Source organism: Cebidichthys violaceus, unplaced genomic scaffold, assembly GCF_023349555.1.
Source record: "Cebidichthys violaceus isolate CVI_PGR_0920_01 unplaced genomic scaffold, fCebVio1.0.p SCAF_4, whole genome shotgun sequence".
NCBI classification, from domain to species: Eukaryota; Metazoa; Chordata; class Actinopteri; order Perciformes; family Stichaeidae; genus Cebidichthys; species Cebidichthys violaceus.
The window spans coordinates 5,130,940-5,154,359 of NW_027176594.1; the positions used below are offsets into that span (position 1 = coordinate 5,130,940).

Sequence of the window (23,420 nt, forward strand, 5' to 3'; positions counted from 1 at the left end):
ATTAGTATGAAACATGTTCAGTTTTTGTCCCAAATAAACCCTAATCAGTGTGGAAAAGCTCTTCTGAGCACACATAGGCTGTAATATGAAGGACTGGTCAGGAAGACAAAGAGCAAAAGAGAAAAAAGAGCCAACATAACTGTGGCCCAAATCTCATCTCCTGTAAAGTTAAAGGCCTTTTCTATTTTTCATCATCGCCTCCAATAAGTAAATCAATCATCTGACACCTGCATCACACCCTTACCCTTGTTTTCATCATCTGAGAAATTCACCCAGATTTGACCTTTTTGATAAAAAAGGGAGCTTTTTGCAGAACTCGTATGACTGAGATTGATACAACTATTTGCGGCGACTGTTCTGTATGAGAAAGATACCTTCTTTTTTAGGTGGTGACAAGCCCGGAAAAAAATAAAAATGTTTTTTTTGTGAGTTAGGTTTTGGTGGAAATGAGGGTAAAAACCAGTCAAGACTGAGAACTTTTGAGCTGCAGTCTTCTGAGATCACACACCACTGGTCCACCCACAGCGATTGTTTGTTTTGGAGAGGCAGATCTCTCCTTTCACCACAATATTGTCAGGCTCCCATAAAAATGTCATTCTGCTAAATGAGATACATTAGCCTTGTGGGGAACATCATCTTCATAAACTCCCTTTAAGCAGGAGTGATTAACACATCTGTTTTTACAGTGCTTAGAGGAGGGCTGCTGTCATTTTGCCCTGCAGTCAATTAGTCGCTAGAGAGACAATTTAAGCAGTAAACGGTGACCATAGTGTTAATGATGTTTCACAATTCTTAAAAGGAAAATGTTTGAGACTTTTACGGAGGTCTATGTTAAGACATCAAGCAGTATGCAATATAACACTATGTTGCATACTCTCTAAAATCTTTTGCCATCAAACAAAACGTGATGAGGGATTCATCCTCTGGGGACCATGAATATCGGTTTTCAAGATATTGCACCTAATCTCAACCTTCTGGTGGCACTAGAGTAAAAGTCAGTGGTTCACCAAAGTCGGTAGGCTTCATTATCTGGGGACCATGAATGTTTGTACCAAATGTTATGACAATCTATCTACTATAAGTGGTGGGCCGACTAACCGACCGACAAACCAGTAGTCATTTCCATCGCTACGGCCATATTACTAATGTGACTAAAATTCTACTTTTGAATCTAGATGATCCCAACATCATATCATGGGAACAGTTGCTAGATTTTCTGTTTTGAATGGAAACCTAAATCTTAATTTGATGCATATTTTTGTTAAATTTACAACAAGAAATGGTAGAATTTGGTAGAAGAAAGATTCTTGAGGATGCTCTCCAAATACATTAAGAAAGCATGGAAAGCATTCCGTGAGGAGTACAAAAACATCTTCAAAATAACAAAAAATTATCTTTGCTTGAGTCCAGAATAAAAATCAAGCAAATCCAGGAAGAAAACAATGGAGCTAACCACAACACTGCCATCCTAGTCGTATAAATTTAGCCGGCTTAAGTGAAGCAATAAACACATCCTTGTGATCTAAATATTTCATTCAGCCAGCTTGCTTGCCCCATTTTTAAGTAAACATTTTAACACCTTTTGTATCCAATAATCAAGCCTGTTGGCTGTACACCCTCCTTCTAGATGAAGATAAGGCAAGATGATGAAGCAGGATTTAGATATAAAGAAAATACACCAATGAATGTCTCTAAGAAATACAGCGAAAATCATGCTACAGTTTGAAGCCCAGTAGATTGATGAGCCTAGTTTTCCGAGTGCTATCAGATGAAGATACAGTATACAGTGTGATCAGCTGCATTTTAATTAAAGCATTTATTCACGAGGAAATACTCTGCGCCACTAAACCAACCTAGCCAGTGTGCAAACATGATAAACTAATGCTTTCAATCGAGCTGACGGCCAGCAGCATGTCACCATCTTATAATGGCCCCCAAGGACAACCATGATTTAAGAACAAACAAATATTCTGGGAAATGCACTCCAAATCCATAAACTCTGCAATTATCAAAACACACACAAGAGCAGTAGCACAAACAGTTAGGGCCTACAAATTCAGAGTTGCTGCAAATATCAAAACACATGCAGAAGGGAAATTCAGATGTGACAATCGAAATGTGCTGAAAGAGAAGAGACAATAGAGACAGAAAAACATACACAATGCAAAGTAGCTTAAGAAATCTATGTCCTTCAAGTTAATTGCAGGTAGCTACAGATTATGAGGATGATTTGAAATGATCTTCTACATAGTTAATACCAGCAATCAGATAACAACAACAACAACAACACTTAATGTTGTGGTATATCCACCATTAAACTTACAAAAGTTAAAAGCAAAATTTGATATTCTGGAGCTCAGCCTTACATACTGAGTCTGAGATGTCCTAAAATGTCCACTGTATAGAGAATACATTTTTTGGGGAGATTTAGGTAACAACACGGCAGTCCCTCTGATTCATGTCATGGCCTGAGACTGCCTTTCTAAAATAAATTCAAATGATACTATTTTAATCAACTTTGTTGAGATGTTCTGTCTGTAATCATTTTCTGTAATTGTTTAATAGAATAGTGAACACAAAAGTGCTTTTCTCACGGACTTTTAAATGCAAGACACAGTAATGGAGGCATGGTTCATCTTTGTAATGATGTGGTATTGCACAGAAACAAGACTTAAAGATGGGAGTGTTAGGTTGAAATTAAAATGTCAACTCTTTTTTTAGCTCACTTTATCAAACGTAGTGAAGGAATGGAGCACTGCGATGCATTTTACTCTACACATTTGGTTTCAAACCTACTTTTTATTTAGGACATTTTGTCCCGTAATGAGCATTCAGAGAAATACTATGGTTATTGTGTAACCTTGTATGAACTAAGAGACTTGTATCAGTGGAGAAATGATGCCAATCTTAGCGGTGAGGTTATGCGCAGAAGGAGAAGAACTATTAGAGGGCTAGAGAGAAGGGCTACCTGTTGGAGAAGGCTAAGCTATTAGCATAGTTTCTGAAATGCTTTGCCTGTCTTCCTTTTTTGGGTTGCTTTGCATTTTAGGCAGTTGTTTCCAATGCTGGAATAGCAACTTTTCCTGCAGGATATTCAGCCGTTGAATCAGGCTTTCACTGAAGGCACCTGCACACGCAGCCAATAGGAATGCCTCCTGTCTGAAATGACCTGTGAGTGACCAACGTCTTCCGTCCAAGGGTTGGATTTTCCAAACCTTCAATACAGAGCCAAGAGGAGGTGCAGGAGTCTAGTTTTCTCTCAAACCACATGCATTACAATATTCTAAAGGTTAATATGGAATTTGTGCTCAATAATGTCAACAAATATACTGCATACCCCACCTTTAAGTGTTGGCCGGATGGGCAGACTGATAAACATGTCCTACTTCTCCATTCATCCACTAAACCAAGCTAATATACAAAAGATTACTTTTCAAAGAACAATATGTACTTTTTAGATCTATCTGACCAATTTTCCGAACACAATGATTACATTTGTTGTTACTATTATCAATAAAAGTATCGATTTAAAGCATTGGAACTACTCTCATTGTGCATCAACAATATATACTAAAAAAATAAGCAAGTAGACACAGAACAAAGTCTGTCGAGGAGGTCTTTGAAATTACTGCAATTACAAATGATTTTTCAGCTGTTTATTATGATTCGCTTGCTCCCAAGCAGCTGCCTCATTGTTTTTGAATGCTCCAAAAATCCTTAAAATATAGTGCAGTACCACAAGGAGATTGAGATAACGTAAAAAGCTCATGAAGGAGAGAGAATTGTGTATTAACTGTATGATTGTACAGTGTCTCAGATATAGAAGACTGTAGGTCCTTGAAAAAGGTGGACACATTGCTGTCTTCTCCCAAAAAGACTTAAAAAAACAGTCAGGCCCCATGGGGTACCAATGGCTGATTTTAAACTTAACTAAACCATGTTAGTACATTACAGACAATATTCTGCGCTCTTATTATTTTAGTTTAATTGCAATTATATGTAAATGAGCTCACAGGCTGAGTTACCTCAAATCTCTACTACTTGCAAGAGAATCGTTATATTGTGGGTCTGTTTTTTTTTTTTTTACTCAAGCAATATAAGGAGAGTTGCCTGAACTCACTAAGGAGCCAGTCACTTGAACTTTGTTATTGCATTTTTTTTCTGACTGTGCTGAACCTTTTCCTTTGTCGTTATTAAAATAATACAATGTTATATTTAAATCATGTGTTACAACACTTTCAGCAAGAATAAATGGTTTCCTTTTTACAACCTCCATTTCTGCTACTTCAAGGCTGCTGATAGTAAATCTGACATGTAGTGCCCTGATGATATAGAAGCTAGATTTAATATTAACTTTTATAATGCCTTCAGTGTACATGCATGCCTAGGAATGTATCGTACCATATTATTCATGATAATACTGGTACAGCAGCAACTCACATTGCTGAGAGTGATTGTAACGATGCTGCTGGCTCTGCCGTGGAGGAGTCGGTGTATAAAATAGAGCGACTTCACTCGTGTGTCAGCGGTTTAATAACAGGAATGAGAGAAAAAGAGCAGGGTGAAACACACAACATAAGAGGAACTACATTGACTGTGAGAAAAGTTGCATCCAGATCCGATTAGCAGTAACCTTAATGATTAGATTCTAAAATCTGATATTAATCATCTTTTGGCTAAATAATTACAATTTGAAATGCTTAATGGTAAATGACAGAATGTTTGTACAGGTTTGTGTGAATCCGTAAAGACATTTATTAAAGACTTGTTAGTCTAATCTGCAAATTTCACAGCGGTGGGACTAATAAAGGATACTCTTATCTTATCTTGTCTTTAATTATTGTTTCTATGAGAAAAACAAATCCTTCAGGAAAGTGTTTTCATCAAGGCTTATGTATCGAGATATTATTTTTATGCATATTGCCCAGCTCTGCCATTTTGCTGTTGGAAATGCTGGAAATGAGCCATGAACATGACATGCACAGACAAGTGTGGGCCTTGATGGGTTTTGTACTGGTGGTGCTGTACAGTGGTGTCACTAAATACCTGCAATGTGGGAGGCTGTTCTTATTTCTACATGCCATGTCCCAAACTTGTATTATTTGCTATTGATGCCACTGGTGGCTTCGTGGTTCTACATCTTCCTGTAATATCTCTGAAACGCTTGTGCCCCGAAGCTAGATAAAAGCCTCTGAAGAGAATCACTCTAGCTATGAGATAGTCTTGACATGAAAGACTAACCCAGCGCATGTCTGTGCTGTGATGGAACCTCATGTGTTACGTTAGAGTGCTATCAAATTATTCCATTCAGTATCTGCCACTTCACCTGCCACACATGATTTGTGGAGCTTTTACAGACTCCATGAGACACACAGAACACACTTGTTCTCACAATGTACAAGATGCCTCTGAACGTACTATCAATAGGCACCCTACTTTGTGCATTTGCAAATGTAGAGGGTTTTTTTTAACTGCAGCCTTGGTTCCATGTACTAAAAGTGCAAATCAAAAACTTTTATGGGGCTTTTTAAATGAGGGTATTAAAAGCAATGAGAAAGCTTTGCTTTTATAACCTGAAAACTACCAAGCAAATTTACAAAAACGGAATGATAAGATCTTTGTTTTATGCAAGGTTTCAAGAGGTTTGGCTGCTAAAAAAAAACAGGGCAGAATTAAATCGCCAACTGTAAAGAAAGTGATTGAATTTAAAAGAAATTGTTTATTTCAAAAAACCTCATTTTGAAACTTCAACAGAACATCGTACAGCTGGCTTTCTGTGCTCTGGGCCATATACTTCAGTGTCTGCCCATGATAGGCTCCCAAGGGACGCTTGTGTTGATGTGGGTCCTTGAAGTGTGAAAGAGAACTACAGGCCATCAGAGACGTACATTGCAGTTGCCACCCACACAACATCAGTTCGGGGCTGACAATAGCCTAACCGGGGGAAAAAAAAACTTGAGGCAGAGAATTTTAGCATTGGTAGATTAAGCCGAGTCTGTGAAATGAAATGTGGCAATGCAGCAGACTTACAGTTTAGAGAACAGTAAGAGAGTGGGAAATACTATGCCTGTTTCTAGTTGGGGTTTAGACAATTGTTGATCAGTTTGGTCAAGACTGTTTTGATGAAATGTATAGATGGTTCAGGAATGTGTCTTTGCTCTGAGTTAATCTGCATGAATGGCAGGACCAAAATGTGAGTTTGCTGTTATTACTTTGCCCCAAAAAATACCTAAAATTCACCATAAATGTGAGGGATAGCCACATCATATGTTCTGTTCTAATGTGTGACATGATTGAGTCTGGTGGGGAGGTGTTTTTTGGAACTGGATCCTGGTAATTGAGACCACCCAGGACTTGTGTAGGGCTAGTTCCAAATCACATTCAGTCTAATTGGGTCGGGGAGCGTCCCGATGTATTACTGCGGGTCTTGGGGTCTATTTGTCAATATCTCTAACACCCCAGTTGGTCCAAACGGACTCACTGTCAATACTGACCACACGATTTCTTTAAATCCTGGCAGGAGAAAATGATTTTTTGACGTAAAATAAGGGTTTGGAATTGTGAAGTGCAGAGAAAAATTACATTTACTGCTGCTCTTTTCAACCATGGTTTCCCATTAACTGGTTTTACATTATGCAGCTGTCAGCATTGATGATCTGTCTCTATTTAGGACCATGCGGGTTGACCACATTTTGGATTGGTTTTATTTAGAATGTCTGAAGGGCCCTGTCTGACTGGGTCTTTTTTTATTTAAAATGTATGAAAATGAATCCATCCACCGCAGATTTAAGTATTTTAGAAGGTTTACTATACAGGTCATTTTTGGATCAAGTCCAAAATTGGACCTCCATTCTGTGTAGACATTTCAGACTTGGGACACATCTGTCAAAAGTACAAATGCACCCTTGATATTGGGGTATTGTTAGTTTTAATGTCGTCAAGTACTACATTAATAGATTCATAATAGAGTTCCACCTGACATTACAATGTCTCTCTCTCTCTTTTTCTCTTCATGGCACTCTCTGACTTGCCCACCTGTCATCACAGCCAGGCATTTTAAAAAAGTGTTTTTTTTCATAGCAGCTCCTATGTTTTACTTCCCCAGCAAGGATTAATTAATTTTGTACCTGGAGACTGCTCCAGGCCTCCTCCCCACTCTCCTCCTGGCCACAGCGGAGCCTTCATGGGGCCTTTTGTAGTCCCTATGTTGAGTCTCAGTTTCCCACTGCAGCCCCAGGCACATACGTTAAGAGACCTGGTTCCAGAGGAATGTTGGATAGTTTGTTGCAGTTGCCTCACTACATCCCTATCCCTGTCCTCACCTTGATGCATGGCACCCAATGGGCTTTTACCCTCCTTTTCAACTCACTAGGTGGTCTGCAGCACTGACATGTCTAACTCAGTGGAAATTACTCTTCAAGGGCTGCAACAGCCCTTAGAGATTAAGTCATTTTCTTTCATGAGAAATTCTCCTGTCAGTGTCACAGTCAGTCAGTCAGAGAGCAAAGGAGAGCTAAGGTTTGAAACACACAGAGCTGTCGCCTTCAAAGCAGAAAGTTGGAGAGTTCTTCGGGGTTCAACCAAAACTATACTGACCACCCAGACTTGAAAGGAAGCACCAAGATGCGCTACGTGAAGATTATTTCCTCCCGTTCAGCATTAAAATGTAAATTTATTCAAGTACAAAATCACAGTATTTATTTTGTTACATTGGTTTTCATCACCAATTATGATCTTTGTTAATGTTAGAATTAAACAATCAAAGACATTTGAGGTGTTCTATTGCTATTTTTCAGATATTTGAGTCGAAAAGAAGACTGCTTTTTTGTGCAATACTTTGCCGGTTATTGTCTTTCTCTGTGTGTCTCTTTCACATTCTGTCTCCATTTGTCCTGATCTAGAAACAAACCTACATACATTTACTGATGTCCTTTACTTAAGCCTGGGGAGGCTAATCTATGCGACAACTGCGGCCTACTGCTGTTTTTCAATTGGCCCATGGTGATTTTAAAAAAAAAGAAGTAGTACTTCAAACACTAGATGCAATTTTGTGAAATTATGTCCGTCTTAACTTCTTGGCACAAAAAACGAAAGTTACGAACGTAACTACGGTTCTATGAATCCTGGATGACCGCCAGAGGCAGTGTTTAACACTGGATATCTTCTGTCTCGCGCATGCGCAGGTCGAGTCTTTATATCAACAAAGTCACCTGTGACCGCGGATGACCCCCGTCGTCTATAAGTTCCGGTGTCATCCTGAGATCAGTCCTACGAAATCTTCTCGCGAGCTCACGGGATTCCGAGTGACCAAGAACTCTGGCGGTCATCCAGGATTCATAGAACCGTAGTTACGTTCGTAACTTTCGTTCTATTTCATCCTTACTGACCGCCAGAGGCAGTGTTTAACACTGGATGACTTATATCAACAGAGTCACGAGGAAGCACAAGTACATACCTCCTATAGCTCAGGCAGAGGAACTTGGCCAAAGAACCCTCCCCAATGGGTGAGGGGTGGCAACGTTGACTCTGTAGTGTTTGGTAAATGTGCTTGGAGATGCCCATGAGGCCGCAGCACATATATCCTCCACAGGCACACCTCTCAGGGCTGCCCATGACGTGGAGACACTCCTGGTAGAGTGGCCCTTCACTCCGGATGGGAGAGCACGGTCGCTCGCCTTGTATGCATAGGCAATGGCCTCCACTATCCAGTGGGACAGGCGCTGTTTTGAAAGAGCACAGCCCTTCTTAGGCCCACCATAACAGACAAAGAGTTGCTCTGACCGCCGTATGCACACGGTGGCTTCCACATAAGCTCTGAGGGCCCGCACTGGGCACAGCAGCCTTGACTTCTCCTCTCCTGATGGGGGGTCAAACTGTGCAAGCTGGATAGGCTGGTTGATATGTGAGCGTGTCAGCACCTTTGGGAGAAACGCTGCATTAGGCCACAAAGTAACCCCCGAGCCATCCGAGTTCCACTTCAGACAAGATTCACTCACCGACAGGGCATGCAGCTCGCCTACACGTTTAGCTGAAGTGATGGCAAGGAGAAAAAACGTTTTGGTCGCCAGTCATCTCAGCTCCGCATGTGCCAGGGGTTCAAAAGGCGGCAAGCATAGGGTGTCCAACACCAAATGTAGGTCCCATGCAGGGGCCCTTGGGGCGTTCGGGGGACGCAATCGCAGAGCCCCTCTTAGGAAGAGGGACACCAGTCTGTGGCTCCCCACTGTGTCATTGTTGACCATAGCATGTTGCCACGAAATAGCTGCCACGTATACCCTCAGGGTAGAGGGAGACTGGCCCTTATCTAGGAGGGACTGCAGAAACTCAAGTACAGCAGGCACGGGGCACTGTACTGGGTCCTTGTTCCGCACTGCACACCATTCAGAAAACAGCCTCCACCTGTTTTCGTACTGCAGACGGGTAGATGGTGCTCTGGCATTCATGATAGTTCTTCTGACTGGTTCTATGCAGCCAGTCAGCAGCCGGTCGGGCCCTCCAGCGGCCAAACCCATAGTTGGAGGCGGCTGGGATCGGGATGCCAAATCTGGCCTCCAAGTTGCGACAGGAGGTCCCTCCTGTCGGGGAGGCGCCAGGGTGTCCTGCAGCAGAGTCTGTGCAGTAGGGAGAACCAAGTCCTGGCTGGCCACAGGGGGGCCACTAGCAAGAGTCTGTGGCCCTGGTGAAGAACTCTGAGAAGCGTTGGCAAAATCAGAGGGAACGGTGGAAAGGCATAAAGAAGCCCTTCTGGCCACGTGTGAGCCAGGGCATCCTGACCCAGAGGACTGGTCCTCTCTGTCAGGGAGAACCAGTGGGGACAGTGGGTCGACGTCTCTGAGGCAAAGAGATCCACCTCTGCTCTGCCGAAGAGACCCCAGATGTTCTGTACCACGTCTGGATGAAGCCGCCACTCCCCCGCTGGAGGCTTGTGACGGGACAGGAAATCTGCAACCTGGTTCCGCTCTCCCGGCAGGTACATTGCCCGAAGGCTGGTAAGGCGAGGGGCAGCCCAAGTCAGAAGGGCACGGGATACCCGTAGTAACTCTAGGGATCTGGTACCCCCTTGATGGTTTATGTGGAACACAGCAGAGGTGTTGTCCGACCGGACAAGCACATGCTTTCCCCTCAAGCTTGGCAGAAAATGTTTGAGCGCTAGGTGCACAGCCCGTAGCTCTAGAACATTGACATGTTCCATGCGGTCTTGAGCAGACCACTGCCCTCGAGCAGTCCTGTTCTGCCACACTGCACCCCATCCTGAGAGGCAGGCATCTGTTGTGACCACCTCTCGGCGGAATGGGACCGAGCCCATGGGGACACCGTTTGTAAGATATGCTCTCTCCCTCCATGGGGATAGAGCGAGTAGGCACTGTTTTCCCACTACTATTGCCCTGTGCCTGTGCCACTTGGCGTCCAAGTGAAGGCTGTTCAGCCATCTCTGCAGGGGGCGCAGTGACAGCAAGCCTAAGGGAACGACAGCTGAGGCAGCGGTCAGTTTGCCCAACAGGCGGAGAAAGAGAATGTAGGGCAACCGCCTGCCCCCTCGGAAGGAGGAGAGACTGTGGAGGATGTCGTCCACCCGCTGGGGTGACGGGCAGGCCCTCATAGTGGCTGCATCCAGAGCCACACCAATGAAGGTTATGCTCTGGGAAGGGGTCAGGGAGCTCTTTTCCATGTTCACCTTGAGGCCCCACCGGGCCACGTGAGAGAGGAGGCGAGCAGTGTCCTGTGCTGCCTGAAGACGGGATGGTGCACAGATCAGCCGATCGTCCAAGTACGGCAATATTTTCATGCCCTGTGATTGCAGGGGGGAAAGGGCAGCAGCAACGCACCTTGTGAACACCCGTGGGGAGAGGGAGAGTCCGAATGGGAGCACCCTGAACTGGAAGTGACGGCCTTGAAAGGCGAAACGCAGAAACTGCCTGTGGTGAGGTACAATGGGAACGTGGAAATAGGCATCCTTCAGGTCGACAGACGTGAACCACTCTCCCCTGGAAACAGCCCGAAGGACGTCTGCTGTGCTCAGCATGTGAAATGGTAATACCTTTAGGAACTTGTTGAGTCCCCTCAGATCTAGGACTGGGCGCAGTCCGCTGCCTTTCTTTTTTACGAGAAAGTAAGTTGAGTAGAACCCCCCCGGGTTGTGACAGGGGGTCCACCCTCTCGATTGCACCCTTGGCCAGGAGCGCGGCTAACTCCTGGTAAAGGGCTAGGGATTTTGCCGGGTCGGTGATGCTGGTCATTTTGACCCGGCTGGAGGCTGGGGGCCGGCGTCGGAATTGAAGCTTGTACCCCTGGGTGGACACCACCCAGGGGTCTGAAGCATGAGCTGCCCAGTAGCTGATCTGCTGCTGAGAGAAAAAACCGTCGGCCGGCCCGGAGACATCATCTCCTGGCCCCCCTGCCTCTGGAGGCTCTGGGGGGGCGACTGTTAGTCCGCAAGTTCGGAGGTTGTCTGGGGGGGACATAAGTAGGGTTGTCTGGGTAGCGAGCTGGCCTCCCAGCGGGACGCTGAGGCCTGTGATGGCTACTGGTGTGAGCTGGGGGCTGAGCACGGCCTCGGGGGGCCGAAGTGGGACCCCTAGGTCTGCGGGGTGCGGGCATGTCTCTGCGAAGACCAGAGAACTGCTGCCTGGTCTGGCTAGCTTCAACGGTCCGCTGAAGCGCCTGTATAGCAGATGCCCCAAACAGCTCACCAGGTTCTACTGGGACAGTACGGAGGGTTCTCCTACATGTCTCCGACAGGGGAGACTGCGCTAGCCAAACCTGGCGGCGAGTCTGGACCAGGGTGGACATCAGACGTCCAAGTTCCCTTGACATGAGCGCAAACGCCTGCAGTGAAGCATCACTGAGGCTGGTGGCGGAAGCGTCGAGAGTAGCTTGCTGCAGAGAAGCTGAGAGGGCAAGCATGAGGTGGGAGAGGGAGTTGCCGATGCGGCCCATGCGTGCCGCTGTGTCATAAGCCCTGGATAGCAGGTCATCCGTGACCCGACATTGGGGTCGAGGGCACCTGGCATCGGGCCTCAGGGTCTCCTCAGGGGAGACTATGAGGGCCGCAATAGTCGGCTCAACGGCTGGCATACGGGCGAGGCCAAATTTTGCCGCATCCTGCATGGCAGCCAGGGTTCGTCCATCCGATGTAAGACGGGACAGAGTCCCAGTGTCTCTCCAGCATGCATGCAGCTCCCTCAGATATTCTTCGGAGGGAGGAACAGAGAAGGTGGAGGGGGCGGGAACGCCCCTGAAGAAGGCACTCGCAGACGGAGGTTCCGGCTGCTGTGTATCTAACTGCAGGCGTGCCAGTGCCATGCGAATGATAGACCCCATGGTGCTATCGACTGCTCCCTCTGAAGAACTCTGAGCTGAAGAACGGGAGCCAGGCCCCGAAGCATGGGAGGGCCGCCCTTCACTGTACTCAGTAAAGAGATTGGCTGACGCTGCCAGTGAGATAACGTCCTCTTCTGGACCAAGCTCAGCCGTGGATAGATCTGGTGCTTCAGACCCCCCTGCACTAGGGTGGAGGGTCAGGAGAAGCGACTTCATTTGAGCAAGCTCAGCAGTCAGCAGATCCACTCTAGAAGACAGCCTGCTGGGCTTAGCCCTCTTGGAGGGAGCCCCTGCAGCTTCTGTGGCCCGGCGTTTGGAATGGGTAGGTTGGGCTGGATTCAGCTGTCCTGACAGGGGGAGGTCATCCTCATCCATCAGGTGTTCCACCTCGGTGAGCCTAGCAGCCCTTACTACTCGAGGCATGATGCCACAGTTCATGCACGAGTTCTCCGAGAGGCCCTCCCTCAGATGCTCGAGGCCAAGGCAAGAGGGGCAGAGGTCATGGCCGTCCTCCGGCTGAAGAGGAGCCATACAGGTCCTACAGCCGGGAGAGTTAAACATGGCCGCAATTCTGGAGGAACACTTGTTCCACTAGTTGGTGTGGGCTGCTAAGTCAGTTTTGAGCGGGAGCGCTCTGCTGACGAGAACAGGCAGGGGACAGTCAGTGAGAGGGGAGTGAGGACACTCTCCACTCGGACAGTCGTCGCAGATATTGGTGTCCCACCAGTTAGCCTGAGCGAGAGCACTCTGCCACTGTGGAAACAGGCAAACGAAAAAACAGTCCTTATAGTGAGAGGGTAGCGAGGACACTCTCTTCACTAGGATATTTGCTGCAGATATTGGTGTCCCACCAGTTAGCTTGAGCGAGAGCACTCTGCCACTGTGGAAACAGGCCAAGAAAAAACAGTCCTTACAGTGAGAGGGGAGCGAGGACACTCTCTTCACTCGGACAGTTGTTGCAGATATTGGTGTCCCACCAGTTAGCCTGAGCGAGAGCACTCTGCCACTGTGGAAACAGGCAAACGAAAAAACAGTCCTTACAGTGAGAGGGGAGTGAGGACACTCTCTTCACTCGGACAGTTGTTGCAGATATTGGTGTTCCACCAGTTAGCCTGAGCGAGAGCACTCTGCCACTGTGGAAACAGGCCAAAGAAAAAACAGTCCTTATAGTGAGAGGGGAGCGAGGACACTCTCTTCACTCAGACAGTTGATGCAGATGTTGGTGTCCCACCAGTTAGCCTGAGCGAGAGCACTCCGCCACTGTGGAAACAGGCCAAAGAAAAAACAGTCCTTATAGTGAGAGGGGAGCGAGGACACTCTCTTCACTTGGACAGTTGTTGCAGATATTGGTGTCCCACCAGTTAGCCTGAGCGAGAGCACTCTGCCACTGTGGAAACAGGCCAAAGAAAAAACAGTCTTTATAGTGAGAGGGGAGCGAGGACACTCTCTTCACTTGGGCAGTTGCTGTAACTATTGGTGTCCCACCAGTTAGCCTGAGCGAGAGCACTCTGCTAACTTCGATAGCCGTGATGTTTACAAAAACAATGGACACCATCCGAGTATTACCGTAGTCTAGTTAGCACCAAGTTAGCCGGAGCGAGGGCGCTCCGTTAACTGTGAAGGGCGGCCCGACGGCGTAATTCTATCACACTAGCACGCCGCCATTGGATTAGCTAGAGCGGAAGCGCTCTGCCAACCGTGGAAAAAACGAACAATGGTTATAGAAACAATGTTAATCGATCTCACCGATTGTTGTCTTCGTGATTTAGGTGGCCCGTATCAGACTGAGTCCGGGGCCGAACGGCGAAACACGCCGTTTCCTCTTAAGAGGGACAGCTTGTCGCAGCCTCTGGAGGGCGAAGATCCGCAACTCCGACCGGTGGTCACAAGGCTACCGCGACAAACTCTAATGTGTCTTGATCATAGACAGTTAATTTTCGCTTTAAGCTTCTACTACCATGGTAGCTAGCCTGCGTAGCGAGAAGATGAAAAAGGACTGATCTCAGGATGACACCGGAACTTATAGACGACGGGGGTCATCCGAGGTCACAGGTGACTTTGTTGATATAAAGACTCGACCTGCGCATGCGCGAGACAGAAGATATCCAGTGTTAAACACTGCCTCTGGCGGTCAGTAAGGATGAAATAGAACAATATTTTACCATTCCTGCCTGTTCTGTTTGTTGCATCTTAATATTATACAGACCTACTAATTTACATCTTTAGGTGGACCCTTAGGCCAATATTTGGCAAATTTCTTCCTGTTTTAATTTAACAAATTTACACACAACATCATCAAATTTTAGGTGGGCATTTAGGCATTGCACTGTTTTAGAGTTTAAAAGTATAGAAATAATTTAAATGTAAGAGCAGCAGATACAGAAATACTTTTTGTTACATGTGGGCACACCACTCAACCCCTGTAATGTCAAGTGTTAAATTGTTTTGGATTGGTGCGTAGATCATTTGATAGATTTATTGTATATGGCATGTGCTTTTCTGATCTAAAAACACAGATGTTCTTGCAGTTTAACTGGTTGGAAACTATGCATTTACTGTTGTTTAGCCGGTGACTTCTTATATCTGTATCTGTATATTGCCCACAATCCAAAACGTTTGAGCACAGTTTTGAAGTACTCATACTTAACTTGGAAAATTATCAAAAATCAAACAAAGGGGACTCAGGATTTAAGTTCAAGACCACGACAGCAGGAATATCACTCAACTGCCTGGGCATTGTCTGATTTATTTGTTAACATCATTACCATCACACTCCCCTCACTGCTTCCAATCTGCCACTTTGTCTATAAAGCATTATTATCAAGGAGCGAGTATGTTTCACCCAATAAAGTAATGCAAGTAGTGCACTAAATGCATAAAAGAACACAAATATTCCTCAGAAAAAACAAATAGTACAATTAATTTGATGGCTGCAGACTCCCTGCAAAGACCCTAGGTGGGACCAGTCTTTCACTGCTTCTAACTGTATTAACCATCTGGTAGTAAGTTGTTCATACTGCAGTCCCAGTGCAGGGCTTGAGTACAAAGTAGCCCAGAGAATGTGAATAGTTACACCACCTGGAGTAAATTGCTGCAGGGATGCATATTTTGGTTGGTTAACCCCGGAAGTTGGCATCGTGCTGGTTCCACAGGAAAAAAGCCAGTGGGAATCTTTCATTGGCGTTTGCATTGTTGCCGAAATAAGCTCTGTGGCAAACATACATTTATGATACTTACACGTTTTGTTCAGTATGATAATCTTGACAAATAAAGACCACTTTTATGTTTTTTTTAACCTTATACATATGGCAGAACTAAAAGGCTAATATTAATAAACACCTCGGTCGCATGACTTTACGTCACCACCACTAAGCTATAGGCATGATGGCGATTTATAGTTTATTCAACTAGTGCTGGGAAACGATATACTGGTTTTAATGATATACTGGTTTTAATTTCCCAATTAATTTGAATTTTTCATATACCGTCATACCGGTATATCCGAGACAATTATTTTCACTGTTCAACAGGAAGCAAAAATATATTAGTACGGTCGGAGCTACTTATTCAGTGAGAGGGACCCCTACATTATGGTTATAACTTTATAACACAACAATTAATAACCCACAACTAACGCTCTTTAGTAGGAAAACACCACGGCACACAACACTTTGTGACATATAAACAACATACATTTATAAAATTTCACCGCTGAACAGCATGCTGGGTACAGCTCTGTAGCTAGCCGTTAGCACAACAGTCTGCTAACAGCTGGGAGAGGCTCCGTCGTGTTACTTAAAGAACAGAAAAGAGCGATGCAGGAGGAACAAAGACAGACCGGAGATGCACCAATATAGTCTGTGCCCAAGAGAGGAGCTGTGTCTGCTGTTTGGAAGTGTTTTGGTTTGAAAAAATCTGACATTTTGCGAGTTTGGAGCCACTGTTGATGCCGCTGGTGGTAACACGAGCAACTTACATCACCTCAGTAGAAAACGTGAGTTATTTTCATGTAATAGATGCAATCTGAAATGTACACCTTGAAAACTGCAAACCTATCTGGGCCATTCTACCGAATTGGTTCAAAGTCAGGTTGGAAATATTTTTTAATTTTGTATGTTTTATTCCCAAAAATTTGTCTGTATATATATTGTACCATATCTAAAGTACACGTATCTAGTAAAAGAACCGTCAATTTTTATTTAGTATTTTCATAATATGTTGGAATGTTTTTCCTCTCCCAAAAATTGTCACTACCGAAACATAGTAATATACTAAAGTAAAAAAGTATTATTATTAACCTGTTAAGATTGTGTTTCCTTCCCTCCTCTGAAGAGTATTTTTACAAATATTTTTTGAAGGTTTTCACAATTAAATCAATAAAAATGACATTTTTACCAAATTTCTAAGATCAATTTATACAATTCGTCAAAATCTAAATGCAATATTTCTTTGTAAAATGCATAATACTGATCATATTGATTCCAGAGTTGATGATTGATACAATTGAACATACATTAAACCAATCAGTATTATAACATTTTAGTTGATAACTCAATATACTTTATCTTTTACAAAACATCCAGTGTTTCGGTAGGGACTGCACTGTTTCGGTTGTGACCCCAGTATTTTGTTTGCAAGGTTGTATCATATTTCCTCAACCTTTATGCTTAATCTTAACTCATAACATGCCTTAGGTTGGGAATATTACAAACACAAATGTTTTGTGATCAATATAATATAATTTTATTTTTGAAGACATAACAATTGTTCATCCAGAACCATTTAAAGTACAAACATTACTTATCAATGGAAAATTACCCAAGTGGGTTCAGTAAAAGAGAACAAGAAAACATTGACAAATAACTGATATTATGTTGTACTGTATGTTTAAGAAGGTTCAGTGTCAGACACCATCACAAATCCATTCACAAATTTAGTTTTTCACATACTGCGGTGAACACTCTTGGGCTGATCTGAACATGCCTCTGTGAGACGTTTTGCTTGTGGAGGGATTAAGGTGACGACCTTGTCCACTGTGTACCAGATCTTGTCCTCTAGTCGCGGCCAATAAAAGCGGTTTTGCCCAATGTTGGGCATGACTTTGACCTCAAGGGCACCTGCAGACAAATAACGGATGAAATAAAAGGACATTGGGCGAGATATGATAAGTATTGCTTGTATTGGAATCTTATAAGACTACGAAATAAAGTTTGATTCAAAGGGAATGGGAATATGAGAATGGAAGATGGCCATAGGCAGGCCCTTTCCCGTGACCAGCTTCCAGGAAACTCCAGTTTACAGCGGTAAATCCCATCTGGAAAGGAATGGTGCTCAAGAGATAGAAGTTCTTCTTTCCTCTATATTGCATGGTCGGCCCATCGCTGATGAAGAAGAGTTTTTGGATCCTCGGATTGTTCTCCTTCAGGAACTGAAGAACTGGTTCAAGCAGAGCCCAAATGGCAGCAGGATCATGCTTCATGGAAGGTGACAAGGCACAGAATGTCAGTGTACAATCTGTGGTGTACACAATAGCATTGTGCAGTGTAGTCTGCCTGTGGGATGCTCCAAAATGGACTTGCTGCACCTCCTTTGCATATTTGCACTGCCAGTTTTCTGCACAGTCAATGTGAAGAATAGCTTCGTCTTCTTTCAGAGATATGTGCAGGAATTGTAGCTGTGTGTACTGGTGATGGATGTTGAGGCTTTTATTTCTCTCTCAAAATTTCAGATAGAAATCAGCATTATCTACATGTTTACCATTTAGTCCACACAACACATTTATTTCAAAATGATGGGATTGAACTACTCACCATTCCATTTTGTCACTACCGAAACTTTACCATATGTTTCGGTAGTGACTGTTTCGGTAGTGACAATTCTAGCTATTTTTGAGCATAACTAAAGAATGCTAGCAAGTGGATGGCTAGCATACACATCTTTGAAGAGGTGTACACACATAAAAACATAATACTTTGCATAAAACCCCAAAAAGTTTACTTAATTGAAGAGAATATGTGTTCGGTAGTGACAATTCTAAAGGTTACACGCCGATTTTCAGACTTTGGAACACATTTATATCAAAAGTATGGGATTTAGCTACTTAACATTCAGCCATGAGGAACCAGGGATGCAGTGTCACTGCCTGGTAAAAAAATGCAGGGGTGTGGCTAAAAGCCAGGCTCAGCCAATGGACTAAAACTCTTGTGTTTCGGTAGTGACATGAAAACTGGGGACATGATTTTTTGGGTATAGTTTTTTAATTTTAAAATTAAACCCACAATAAATCTAAATTTTACAACTTCTGTTTAAACTTAATCATAAAGATCTTTGAAATTACACCATTGAACAAAATCTAAAAAATGTTTTAAGTGTTATTTACAGAAATTGAAATTTAGATGTCAGGGTTAGGGACAGCTACTTCCCAATAGAAAGTACCCTATAAATGATGATTTTGTATATATTTAACTTATCACTATCTAATTGAATGCCTTGGGTTTAAATAGACCATAACATATTCTTACTAAATATCTATGTCTGAATACTTAATTGTTTTGTTAAATAGTTTTTCTTGTTGGGGGACCACACTTTGAACGAATTCGGTAGAATGCCCCATCTACGTCATATTTTTATGTTTGTTAAATTATCAGTAGTGATAACTAAATGATGCTTATTATACATATAACAAACAAAAACACTTTAAAAACTCTAAAAACTCTGTTCACCGCTCGCTGCCGGCCGGTTCTTGTGTTAAAAATGTCAATAATTTTTGGCGTTAATTAGTTAATACATTAACGCGAAACAAATACCGTGATATACCGTGAAATCGGTATAATCTTAGAAAATTCCGTGATATACATTTTTGGTCATACCGCCCAGCCCTACATTCAACCACATTCAAATCTCTTAAGCCTGTGTTATCCACAGACCTTATTTCAGGCATCTAGCAAAAAATACATTAAAAAACCCATTGACTTTGAGACGAGCGAACCACAAGTGCAGGGTATTATTGTAATGGTGTCTTATTGTAATGTTTTACTGGTTAAGATGTGATCAAACTGGATGACTCCAACTGAAGAGAGAGAGAGAGAGAGAGAGAGAGAGAGAGAGAGAGAGAGAGAGAGAGAGAGAGAGAGAGAGAGAGAGAGAGAGAGAGAGAGAGAGGTGTTTGTGTTGCTACTGTAGTAGAGGCTGTTCATGCTCAATGATGCTGATAGGAACCAGGTACAATTTATATTAACATGAAATCGGGGACTGTTGCCAATAAAATCATATATACTATACTCATATTATATATATTACCTTATATTGGAATGGAGCCAAGTAAACAACTTGGTTGCTGGAGAGAATAATGATGGAGAACGGATGATAGTTGTTTGTCTTTCTCTGTCCATTCCTACGCTCTGTCTTCCTTTTTAACTTGTTCTTTTTTTTAACTTTGTGTTAATGTCATACATAGAGACATGTCTTGTTTCTACAAATGTTATACTTAGAAGTGCCCCTCATAATATCTGGCAAAGAAAGAAATACTTGACTCTTAGAATCATCCTTCATACTGTTATCTCACCTTTTTTGCCCAAATAGAAAACTGATTTTGTTGGGAAAAAATCCATAATTGGCACCATTGTCCAAAGGAGTTATTTTTACGGTGTGACTTATATAGTGCCATCTCTTGTGTGGGACATTATAGAGAATACATTATTGTTAGATGTTATTAGTATTACTATTCAGTCATATCTCAGAAACTATCAAGCAGCTGGTTTGATAGTAAAAAACCTCCAAAAGCAGCTTCAACAAAGGTACACTGTCTTTTCGAAGCATTGCACCTCAGTGGTGTGCGCAGTAGCTGAATGTTTGGCATAGATCCTGATAATACTCTTGTTTCTTGAATGGCTTTGAGTGCCACCAGTGCAGTCTGCAAGCCACATTTCAGTGAAGCAGCTGGTCGCTTGCAAACAATCAATGAAAAGATGTGGCCGCAGAGAGCCACAAGGAACTGCCTGGCCACTTCATGAGGGGAAAAAAAAATCTGTGAACCTGAAAACTCTATCAACCCCCTGTGTAAAGCCCATTATTCTTAGTACACAGTACAATAACTCCTTATTACCGTACAGCATTCATTTCTTCAAGAGCTCTCACAATAATAGTTTTGCAAATGTTGCCAATATTGTTTTCTATCTGCCATGGATTGAAGTGTAATTTGGGTGCACACACCACCAGACGTTTCCTTTGCAATATGCACGAATATTGGTAAAGTATTTAGCATGCTGTGCACATTTTTTTTTTTAGCGGTGAAAGAATGTGTGGGCCGATTCCTAGTCCTGTCTGCTCTCTTTGTAATTATCAATTAGACTTTATTTCCCAGGAGAACAATAACTCACTCCCACAGTGTGTGGTGGAAGACCCTGATCCAGCTGCTGCGTGTGAACAAAGCTTTATCTCAGTACTATTGCAGCAGTGTGACACTCACAGTAAGAGGGAGAAATTAACAGCTCCTGTGTTATATACCATTTTATATGCATGTAAAGATGGCACACAGTAACATCTCTCAAACATATAGTCCAAACTTATATTTCTGTTGCGTCTGATCACCTGTTTTTCTGGAGAAGGGCTGTATCCTCGAAGTCAGACCTTGTGCTGACCCATGATTGAAATGCTTGTACAACTACAATCAGACAGCTAAGGTTAATTAGATGACATATGATATATGGTCCGCCCTGACCTCTCTATAGTTCCTCATCTTTTGTCCCATCATTCATACTTTTCACAAACCTGAGCACCATTAAGACGACTGACACCCCCTCTCTTGCTTTGAAGGGGTCCCTAAGGCACCCTGAACGAAGCTCAAGCTCATCACTTTCTTTTGAGTGAAAAAAGACTCGATACATTATCTTTGTCAACTACCAACAATGGCTTTTGCTGTTTCAGCGTAGTGGACAGGTACTTTTGACAAATGATACGGCTAAAACAATAAAACCAACCTTCAGATCCACAGGGGTACCAGTCTGATTGATATAGTTGAAGTCAGCAAATATTTCATTAAGTCTTTTTTGACAGATGTTGCCCTGCATCGGGTGATACATGATGTTTTTGCAAAAATGCGAGTGTTTACAATACTTTCTCTTTTAATCCTCTTTTAACAGTTTCAGGTTAGCATGAGGAATAACTAAAAGAGATGCATCAATTTTCTTGACCAATTCTGATCTTTTAAAAGTCTAAACTGCCAAATCAGATTTTCTTTTTCTAATAACTTCAATTAAAATTAGTTGTGTGTGTGTGTGTGTGTGTGTGTGTGTGTGTGTGTGTGTGTGTGTGTGTGTGTGCGCGTGTAGTTGCACAGAAATCGAGAATAGATGTTAGAAGCTAGTTGTTTGAAGGAGATGATTTTACAGCAACATAAATTATATATTAGAGATGGAATTACGACCTGTTTAACTTTCCAATGCCAACTCGAGTAGCTTATAAAGATGATGATTGTAGTAAATATTTTAGTTCATTAGCTATAGGCTATATGCCTATCAGAAAATGTATGATTAATAATCGTGAAAACTGTGAAACTGATATTTCTTCTGACAACAATCATGATATCACCCTTTCTTGTCGTGACAGCCCTACACTCTGCACAGTGCTTTGAATCCAACAAAACATCAATGAGTAATTTTAGCAATTTTGACTTCCAGACTGTTCTTCAGTGGCTCAGTGCTTTTCTGTCTTAGCTGGCAAACATTGTTGCTCACTGAAAACAGCAGCCTCAGCTATTGCCTCATTTTGTTGCATTCCCTCAGTGGTGTCTCATAAGCTCAGTTTGACTTGACAATGTAATTCTCCTGCAACACTCTGGAAAGTCATTTTGGTTGATTAAAAAGCGTTTCTCAAGACCAACAGCCAGAGTTGTCACTGGTTTCCTTTAGGTGGTGAGAAGGAAATTAAACTTATTTCAGCTGAACTCCTATTGTAGTTCTCTCATGGTCAACTGATCAATGTCAATGGATGTCAGAAGTACAGTGAACCTGTTTTTCTAGTGTAGCAAAATGGGACTACAATTGGTTGTAGTCTGCTGTACAATAACTTAACCTTGTAACCATGAAAAGAAGATTAAAGTTGGAGTTTGTTCCACTAACCTACACCTGGAAATGTCCAAGCTAAGCTTATGTTGAGGCCAACACACTGGCAAAGGTGACAGCCGGCAAAAAGTTCTGAGTGGGGGAGCTCTGTGCACTGTATAGAGGGATGCAGGGTGCTGTTTATCTGCATGTATGCTACTGCCCATGCTGCAGTGACACACATGTGGTGTTCTGCCAATTTATGCTGTCTTGTCGAACAAATACTACAATCTATATATGTTGATTAAAAACACGTATGTGTAGGCTACAGTAAGAATATGGGGAGCACATTTTTATACTGTATTCAAATATCTTTTAAGATTTGAGATGTAGCATATTTTGATATTTAATATATTCAATAATATCCCCTATCAAGTAATGCTCCCAATAAGGACTTACTTCCAACTTTTCTGTAAACTTCTGTTGAACTACTGGACATTCTCGTCAAAGGTGCGCTCACCTTAGCCCATGCAGTGAAACGCCATAGGAGAGGGAAACGTGCCGGCGCGCTTGTGCGTCTCCGCACACGTGGATTTTGCACACCGCTGCAAGGCATATTTCCCTCCAACGTCCGCTCACTGTGCAACAAACTGGTCGAACTCCAGCTCCTGGTAGGGAGAGACCGAGACTTTTCTTCATCCTCCGTTTTGTGCTTCACTGAGACCTGGCTCTGTGGATCAATACCGGACTCCGTGTTCCAGCTGGCTGGCTTCCAGCTGTTCAGAGCGGACCGCGACACAGAGCTCTCTGGCAAATCGAAGGGTGGAGGAATCTGTTTCTGCTCCAACAGTGGCTGGTGTAACGATGTGACAGTGGTTCTACAGCACTGTTCTCCTGATCTGGAATCTTTCATTATAAACTGTAAACCCTTCATTCATTCTGGTCGGTGTTTACATGCCGCCGCAGGGCAACATGCAGGAAGCACAGCGGACACTCGCTGAACAGATATGGTGTGTGGAGCGGACCAATCCGGACTCTTTAGTTATTGTCCTTGGTGAC

At 43.2% G+C, this 23,420-nt stretch overlaps 1 protein-coding gene and 1 pseudogene across 1 annotated transcript; both read right to left on the reverse strand.

Annotated features, from left to right (window-relative positions):
- Window positions 1–8,465: 8,465 nt before the first annotated feature.
- Window positions 8,466–9,449, reverse strand: LOC137885124 (uncharacterized; annotated as a pseudogene).
- Window positions 9,450–9,475: 26 nt separating this feature from the next.
- On the reverse strand, window positions 9,476–12,882 carry LOC137885125 (uncharacterized). The gene is given in 3 exon segments (XM_068727276.1): window positions 9,476–11,128; window positions 11,130–11,581; window positions 11,727–12,882. Coding segments are annotated over 3 exon segments (3,261 nt in total).
- Between the last annotated feature and the right edge of the window lie 10,538 nt (window positions 12,883–23,420).